Below are 8,168 nucleotides of genomic sequence, written 5' to 3'. Positions count from 1 at the left end.
GCGGGAAATTTTAAAACCAGAAAATGTAATGGTTGCAATAGAAATAATGTTCAGCTCGGCCAGAAAACACATTTAATCCCTGATTCTTAGTGGTACTTAGCATATTATATTTTCTCTTGCTATTTATGTAAAAATCAGCGCAAGAACATGGAACTCCAAGAAATCCTCTTATTTAGGTAATGTACATACTCGTACAAGCGTTACAATCGTTAGGGAAACATAATTAAAATATGTCATTACAGTTTGAATATTTATAAAGTGCTCTGCTACCACAAGCTTACTAAAAATCGAAATATTACGCGCAGCAGGAAGCTATAAACGATGCCCCGGAACAGGAAGTCCAGAATGTAGAAGATCTTCACGCGGAAACGGGCTGCGCTGCTACTTTCGGGACTTTCCTTCAAAAGAAATTCTTTGGCACCCCGGATGCCATGCTGGAAAAATTCCGTATAGTTTATATTTGCGTGCTGCATAAAGCCAAAGGTCGACCTAAAAATTATATATATTATTAAAATTGCAAGATGATTAATTACACATGTGTGTTAAGCGCAAAAGGGACTTACACTTCTTTGGGCGGAACTATGTCGTGTAATGCTCGGAAATTCGCGTTCTGAAAATGCCACTCTGTCATTGCAAAAACCTGCAACGCACTAAAGGCCGCGAAAATACGTCGTTGCAGCTTCATGAGACTGAAAAACAGAGAAAATCAATCAAGGGAGGTCCATATGAAGGTCCAGAGCCACTTACAAAGGCTTCTCATTATAGAGGCGGAGCAAAGTGTCCACCACGACTGCCATCAACAGGTGCATGGTGCAGAACTGGAATTCATTTAAGATATTTTACTCATTGATACCCTTGCACAGATTCGATTGTAGGATATATATATCCCAGAGTTACGTACCCGTACAAAGTGCAACACGGGGCAGGTCGTCATTCCACCGCCTGGCAGCCAAAGGGTCTTCTCGAAGGGATTCTTCCTTATGAACGTCTTCCCGATCTCGATCACCTCGCCCATGGTGATTGGGGATATGTTGGCGGTCGCACAGTTGACCACGTACAGCTCCCCATCCGTGCTCCCTGGCTTCGGCTCCGTCATGAACTTGAACACCGATGTGATCAGCGTGCGAGCCACAATGTCGGCGGGCACGAAGTCGGCCACAATGTTGGGATCACAGTTTTGGGACCGCAAAATGCCCACTCCGCAGGCCACCAGGAGGCCAGTGGGTCCGTTGAAGTTATCAGCCCACCCGGGCATGGGTTCCTCAATTGTAGAGACCACTGTAACAGTTTGGGATGCCCAATAAATGTAACAGAATCACATTACCATTCAGAAATCTCACCAATGGACGGTCTGAAGATGAAGATTGGCAACCGATCTCTGTATTCGTTGACCACTTGCTCTGCTAAACTTTTTGTAAAGGTGTACGTATTGGGTTGAAAATTACCATACCTGAAATACATATTCATATAAAGACGTTTGATTGAGTCAACCCTTCAGTAACTCACTTGAGATTGAAGATATCTAGCGTCTCCTCATCGTAGGTCTCCGCCAGTTTTATGGTGGTGCGCCAATCGGCCAGCGGCGGGTAGACGCGCTCCTCCACTTCCAGCACTCCCGGATTCGAGTAGGTGGTGGACACATGGACGAACGCCTTGAGTTTGCGCCACTGCAGAGCCAGCTTGACCAGCTCGTGGGTGCCGCGGGTATTCAAGAGAATGGCGGTGCGCAGGGCATCATCAAAGCTGGAAAACCACCACAAAGATCTCCCCTAATTTAATTCCTACTACCTTAAGCTGTGGTTAACGTACCGCACACTTGCCGCCGAGTGGTAGACAATGTTGACATTGAGCAACCGCTTCAGATCCGCATCCCCGATTCCCAAGCCCAACTGCTCGACGTCCCCGGCTATGGCCACCAACTTGGACCGGGCATCGGGCTGCTCCCTCCGCAAACGCTCGTACAGCCTCGTCTCCCACTGGAGCTGGAGGCGCTCCTCGATGGAGTGGCCCTTTTTGGGGCGCATCAGCACGTAAATACGACCCACATCTGGACAGGAGCGCAGTAGTTTCTCAATCAGGGCCTTGCCCACGAAGCCTGGACAAGGGTGGCGAAAAAATCAGACACTTTGAGCATTGCAAATTCTAGATTATATTATACGAATGGAACACACCCGAGGCGCCTGTCACAAAGATCTCCTGGTCCTTGAAAGCTTCCGGGATAGTCATTTTCGATCGGGTTCCCTATGTAGTTGGTGCACTCCACTCCGCATATATCGCTGTACCAAGAGGTTCTGTGCGAAGTACGGCAGACTCATGGAGGCAATATTTAAATCCGACCGCCGACCGCCGACCTTTCGCTAAGGGGCATCACGTTGCTGAATATTCAACTTACTTTGTAAGCGTATACAATGCCATATAAACACCAGGTTGCTTGAACACTTTTGGCAGCTCATTTGGCTCACATAAAAAACACAAATTTAAAACTAAAATTAATTTAAGTCGAACAACTAATGACAGTCCTTCAAATTACAGATTATGGCGTTTTTGAATCCAAAAAATTCTAGAGTATCAGGGAACCTAAAATTGTACTTGTGTTTAGAGCCATTGTTTATTCATTTATTTTTACTCAAAGACCAACTTCTAAATGGTTTCTTTAAGAGTACCATTTACGTGTCTGGAAATGGCCAAACGGGAGATGGGTGCTCGTGCTCCTCTTTGTCCGCCATCCCCATTAGTGCAAAACCGTTGAGAAAACCGGAAAAACGATTGAGGCGATTGAAGCCTCCACTTAAAAAGTATGTCAGCTATTTGTGTTGCGCGTTTGGCTTGTTAACTTCGTTTTTGGTCGAATGTAAGCCACTTAAAACGGCAACTTAATCGCATCATTAGAGAACTGCTGATCCTCAAATAGCTTATATAGCTTAGCTCACTCGCACCTTCCCATTCCCCATAAATAGCCGTTGCAACGGTACTTGGTGTTCCAACTTCTCTCTCTCAGAGTGGTTTTGTTTCATTATTTTCAGTTGCATTTTCACATTTTAATTAACATTTTCGGGCGTAAACTTATTTGATACGCATGCAATTAGAAAAAGTGTACAAAGAAAAAAAATACATTATATGCTCGTATGATGGTATATGTGTGAATATCGCACGCGAAACTGCAGCCAAATGTGTGGATGATTTGCCGGCCGGCAAACAAGGCCGAAAGAAGGGGGAGCAAGAGCGAGAGCGCAGCAGAAGGCAAGAGGAAGATAGATAGATTTGAGGAAAGAAATAGAAGACAGTAGTTTTGATTTTCCTTTTTTCATATTTTTGTTTCACTTTGTTTAAATTTACATCATAATTAAAAAATAATACATAAGGTTGCTGACGAATTGTACAAAACTCTAGTGTATTGTTTGTGTTTTGCAATGTGTGTTCTTTTTACGCTTTGGGGAATATCTTCTTCTCAATCTTGATGTCCTTGTCATATGCCGCAGGTGTGAGTGTGTGTGTGTATGTGTATGTGCGTGTGTTGGGGTGTGTGTTTGTGGAATGGCAGAATATTTTTCGCTTGTTTTCATTTTGTTTGTAGTTTTCTTTTGTTATATTAAAGGTATACAAATAAAAAAAAAACAAAAAATACATAGTATATCATATCTCAAGTGGAATAAATTATTTAAATTAATACGCTGGAACCACACAAGACGCGCTCGAAAAGATGATTACGATGACGATGGTTGATGCAGGGGTGGTTCCGCCCTTTTTCACCTTGGTGTTGTGCTGCACTGCATTCCAAACATCCACCACTCGCACTTGCACTTCCGCTGCTGCTGCTTCCTTGACTTCTCCTCCTCCAGATCAGGATCACAATGCTCCTGTTCTCCCTCCTTCTGGCGCCCCTCCTCCTAATACCGATCCTTTTTAGAAGCACTTGCGGTGCACAATGGATGGGCCAGACTCGTCGTACTCCTGCTTGGAGATCCACATCTGCTGGAAGGTCGACAGCGAGGCGAGAATGGAACCACCGATCCAGACAGAGTACTTGCGCTCTGGCGGGGCGATGATCTTGATCTTCATGGTCGACGGGGCCAGCGCGGTGATCTCCTTCTGCATGCGGTCGGCAATGCCAGGGTACATGGTGGTGCCACCAGACAACACAGTGTTGGCATACAGATCCTTACGGATATCAACATCGCACTTCATGATCGAGTTGTAGGTAGTCTCGTGGATGCCGCACGCCTCCATTCCCAAGAACGAGGGCTGGAACAGGGCCTCTGGGCAGCGGAAACGCTCGTTGCCAATGGTGATCACCTGTCCGTCGGGCAGCTCATAGGATTTCTCCAGCGAGGAGCTGCTGGCAGCGGTGGCCATCTCCTGCTCGAAGTCCAGAGCGACGTAGCACAACTTCTCCTTGATGTCACGCACAATCTCACGCTCAGCGGTGGTGGTGAACGAGTAGCCACGCTCAGTCAGGATCTTCATCAGGTAGTCGGTCAGATCACGACCGGCCAAGTCCAGACGCAGGATGGCATGGGGCAAGGCATAACCCTCGTAGATGGGCACGGTGTGGGAGACACCATCGCCGGAATCCAGCACAATACCGGTGGTACGTCCAGAGGCGTACAGCGACAGCACGGCCTGGATGGCCACATACATGGCGGGTGTGTTGAAGGTCTCGAACATGATCTGTGTCATCTTCTCACGGTTGGCCTTCGGGTTCAGGGGGGCCTCAGTCAGCAGCACGGGGTGCTCCTCGGGGGCCACACGCAGCTCATTGTAGAAGGTGTGGTGCCAGATCTTCTCCATATCATCCCAGTTGGTCACAATACCGTGCTCAATGGGGTACTTCAGGGTGAGGATACCACGCTTGCTCTGGGCCTCATCACCCACGTACGAGTCCTTCTGGCCCATGCCGACCATCACGCCCTGGTGGCGCGGACGGCCCACAATTGATGGGAAGACGGCGCGGGGCGCATCGTCACCGGCAAAACCGGCCTTGCACATGCCAGAGCCGTTGTCGACAACCAGAGCAGCAACTTCTTCGTCACACATTTTGTAAGCTAAAACGGAAGAGAAAAGAGTCCGTTAGATATCACTGTCTTGTAGCAAAAATGTTCTGTGATAAACCACATTCAATATCTATTTAAATAAATATTAAATGTTAGAAGGCTTCAACTGGAACAACCGACTCTTTTGGAATATTTTAAATAAAAATTCTACTTAATAGCGCCCAGAAAAATGTGGTTTTCGAATTGTTAAAATTTTTTTTAAACTTATTTTATCTTTAAAAGTTAAAAAAAAAAATGGTTATTTGCCGGTAAAAGAAAGACACACCACTAAATGTTAGTTATATGTGCCTTAGAATTGAAGACTACCAATCAAAGACAACCTTTTGTTAAACAAATTCAAGAGAAAACCGATGGTTTGTAAAGAATAAATCAAGAGTTAACGGATTTGGCAGTCTGTTTTATTCGCTATAGGCGCTTTCTCCGAACTGCTGAACAGTTTACTCCAACGGTTTAAAGCAGACGGGGAAATTCTCTCAGCAAACCGAAGTGAGCACCACGGAACGAACAGTCTCGAAGAAGACGGTGAGCAGCGAATTCCAGTTAACTGCATTTTCGACGCGTTGACATCGGCGTCGCTCAACAGTCTATCTCGCTCACTCTTCGTCTTTTAGCATTGGTGCGACAGAGAGCGCTCTAGTGTTGAGTTTCGATGCCAACTTTTGTGACCATATATGGTCATGTTTCGAGGCGAAAAAGCAAGTCGACTGCTCTTGCTCTCTCGCACACATACATACATATGCATATACAACAGTGTGGTTTTCTCCATTTTTGCAACTGACTGACCGAGGGTTTGAAAACCGGCAAAAATAAATTCTCTTTAAGCCGAAACGACTTCCTACGTCACCGGTTTCGAGCAATAGAACTAAATATGGGTGTAACGTTTATACAAAATTTGAACAAACATATACATATAAATGATCGGTTTCGCCGGGCGTGGGAAACAGAAAGAGACTTGAAAATTCGAAACCTTATTTGCGTTAAGTCGGGAAACGCCCACTAGCATAAAGGCTCACAGAAGCCCAAAATTCTTGCAATTTTTTCACTGTATTTATAGCTTTAGCTGTAGGTGCTGACAAACTTTGTTTTAACTCTTTTGGTTTCGCTTTTAATTTTTGGTTCTTGATGGAAGAATACCTTGGAAACTGTATTTTCCTAGTCTGCTGACTTTTAAGATTTCGTAGTTTCGCAATTTTGACTACCAATGTTATAGTTTTGGGCACCACAAAAACTCCCTCTACTCAAGGTTCGTTTTTAAATCACATTTAGCACAGGCACATAAAAAAATTATTGTTTTGTAAAAAAAAACACATTTTCCATTGCTTCAGTCGAATTTTTTGTGGGACGATGGTGTTGGTCTGGGTACTTACATTTGGTGTGTTATATTAAAATTAAATAAATATAAATTAGTCTTTCGGTTTGTCTCTGGATAGACGACTGGCTGATGGAGCGGCTTGTCGGGAAGGTATCCACACAGCAAAAACTCAAACGGTAGTGATAGGAAAACTGGTCTCGAGGCCCGTTTTATAAAGGCCGCTTGGCGCTAAGACCTTATCAGCGCTCTTCTCTCTCCAAGTCGAGACCGAAACTTTTACCATATATGGGTATGAATTGTTCGCCGCGACTCGTTTTCGGAGAATTTCCCTCGCTGAAGAGCAACTGGGTGTGTGTGTCTATGTACATACATACATACATATGTATGCCTCGAGGTTTTGGAGTGGTGCAGAGTAGTTTTCAGAGTCCTATGATTCGGGGCATTACTCATGACCACTCAATATTTCTTATCTTCGTATTATGAAAAAGAACTGGATGGTCACCATACTTTGGCAAATATTTTTGTAACTAGTCATTATTAGGAAATCACGTAACTTAAGGATGATTATTGAGACTTACAAAACGTACCTGACTATGACTTAACTTAAATAATCAATAGTTCTAATACATTGAATATTAAAGTAGGAACTATGTATTTATCTAAAAATATAATTTTCAAATTTGTTTAGTTTAAACCACACGCGTTAACTGCTCCACATTTTTGAGTAGAGTGTAGAGTATTCGGTAGTCCAATTTATTTTTTAAAAGCTGCAAGCCGGTTTTGAATAATAACGGCGAAGCATCTGCCAGACGAGAGTAAATTACATAGAAAGAAATATAAATATCCTTTAAAAAAGAATTTAAGCGTATAACATTTGACCTGAATGCTTAATAAATATATTCTTATATTCTAGCTACTGTTTTATATAGTTGTTTGATGTGTAAAAGCAAGAAACGTTACTAGCTCGAAGTTTCATTTAAATTAAAAATATCGATATAAACATTCTCACTCACAATAATTTCAGTACACCGAAATTTTACTTACCAAGTAATGTATGTTGAAATAAATTGTATATATGTATATATGATAAAAATAATATACATAAATAGATAATTTTAATATATTTATAATTTTATGTACCATTTAACAAGCTGAGTTTTTATCAATGTAAGTGACGCGCTTGCGCATCGAAGACGGACGCTCTAATCACACACACGCACTCAGAGTGTAAGTGGGGGCTGCTCTCTTGCTCTCGCTCTGACTTGCGACAGTGACTCAGTGCACGTTGTTGTTTTTTTTTTTTTTTTTTTGATAACCCGCGATTCATGGCACTCGCCATTTTTGTTTTTTTTTTTTATTCCGAGCCGGGAAATAAACAATGTACAAAATATTGCCTGGTATTCACAGTTGGTATGGCAAATGCATTGATTTCAGTTGAACCGATATTTTTCAGCAGATTGAAAATGTTTGTTAACGTACTTAATTCGCGTTCGCCGGTTTTGCCGTCTCACTCGCACTTGTTTTACAAAACAAAAAGTGAAAGAGGGAAAGCCGTTCATTGTTGTTATTGTTGGCTGAACGAGCAAGGCAATATGTAACAAAACACATTTATACGTATTTATTTGCGCGTTTTCGTTGACTAATCTTTGTTTAAATAATTGCCTATTTTAAGTCAAAGTGACGCATAAAAGGAAACGGCAACATACGGGGCGATAAGCATGCGAAGGCAAGAGCGAGATCGAGCTAGAGAGAGCTCCGCATAACAAGAAAACAAAAAAGACACACACATTGCCAAAGGAGTGGCT

The 8,168-nt window shown here is 43.2% G+C and overlaps 2 protein-coding genes across 4 annotated transcripts; both read right to left on the bottom strand.

Annotated features, from left to right (window-relative positions):
- Positions 1-55: 55 nt before the first annotated feature.
- LOC108092888 (putative fatty acyl-CoA reductase CG5065) lies at positions 56-3,169 on the bottom strand. 2 transcript variants are annotated; one of them, XM_017192733.2, is made up of 9 exons: positions 2,639-3,169; positions 2,172-2,577; positions 1,810-2,095; positions 1,507-1,743; positions 1,341-1,450; positions 902-1,278; positions 748-818; positions 564-689; positions 56-489 (listed from the first exon to the last, which is right to left on the bottom strand). In XM_017192733.2, the coding sequence occupies exons 2-9, from the start codon at positions 2,224-2,226 to the stop codon at positions 267-269; spliced, it is 1,485 nt and encodes a 494-aa protein (XP_017048222.1). In that variant the 5' UTR covers positions 2,227-2,577; positions 2,639-3,169; the 3' UTR covers positions 56-266. The 2 variants fall into 2 exon arrangements, with proteins under 2 accessions (XP_017048222.1, XP_017048223.1); XM_017192734.2 differs by having other exon boundaries at positions 2,664-3,169.
- Positions 3,170-3,287: 118 nt separating this feature from the next.
- Positions 3,288-6,558, bottom strand: LOC108092889 (actin-5C). Of its 2 annotated transcripts, none has more exons than XM_017192735.2 (2): positions 6,419-6,558; positions 3,288-5,042 (listed from the first exon to the last, which is right to left on the bottom strand). In XM_017192735.2, exon 2 carries the CDS (start codon positions 5,032-5,034, stop codon positions 3,904-3,906), a length of 1,131 nt encoding a protein of 376 aa, XP_017048224.1. In that variant the 5' UTR covers positions 5,035-5,042; positions 6,419-6,558; the 3' UTR covers positions 3,288-3,903. The 2 variants fall into 2 exon arrangements, with proteins under 2 accessions (XP_017048224.1, XP_017048225.1); XM_017192736.2 differs by lacking the exon at positions 6,419-6,558 and adding an exon at positions 5,372-5,477.
- Positions 6,559-8,168: the final 1,610 nt, after the last annotated feature.

The sequence above is a fragment of the Drosophila ficusphila genome, unplaced genomic scaffold, assembly GCF_018152265.1.
Source record: "Drosophila ficusphila isolate 14025-0441.05 unplaced genomic scaffold, ASM1815226v1 contig_198, whole genome shotgun sequence".
NCBI lineage: Eukaryota > Metazoa > Arthropoda > Insecta > Diptera > Drosophilidae > Drosophila > Drosophila ficusphila.
This window is presented reverse-complemented; position numbering and strand designations above follow the sequence as displayed.

What these genes read in the sequence shown, in the direction of transcription:
- LOC108092888 (XM_017192733.2), bottom strand. Translation starts at nt 2,226, where the DNA reads ATGACTATCCCGGAAGCTTTCAAGGACCAGGAGATCTTTGTGACAGGC. An exon ending in CTTTGTGACAGGCGCCTCGG is followed by an intron (nt 2,096 to 2,171) that starts GTGTGTTCCATT and finishes ACCCTTGTCCAG; the next exon opens with GCTTCGTGGGCAAGGCCCTG. An exon ending in CTCTATAATGAGAAGCCTTT is followed by an intron (nt 690 to 747) that starts GTAAGTGGCTCT and finishes TCTGTTTTTCAG; the next exon opens with TCTCATGAAGCTGCAACGAC.
- LOC108092889 (XM_017192735.2), bottom strand. Translation starts at nt 5,034, where the DNA reads ATGTGTGACGAAGAAGTTGCTGCTCTGGTTGTCGACAACGGCTCTGGC.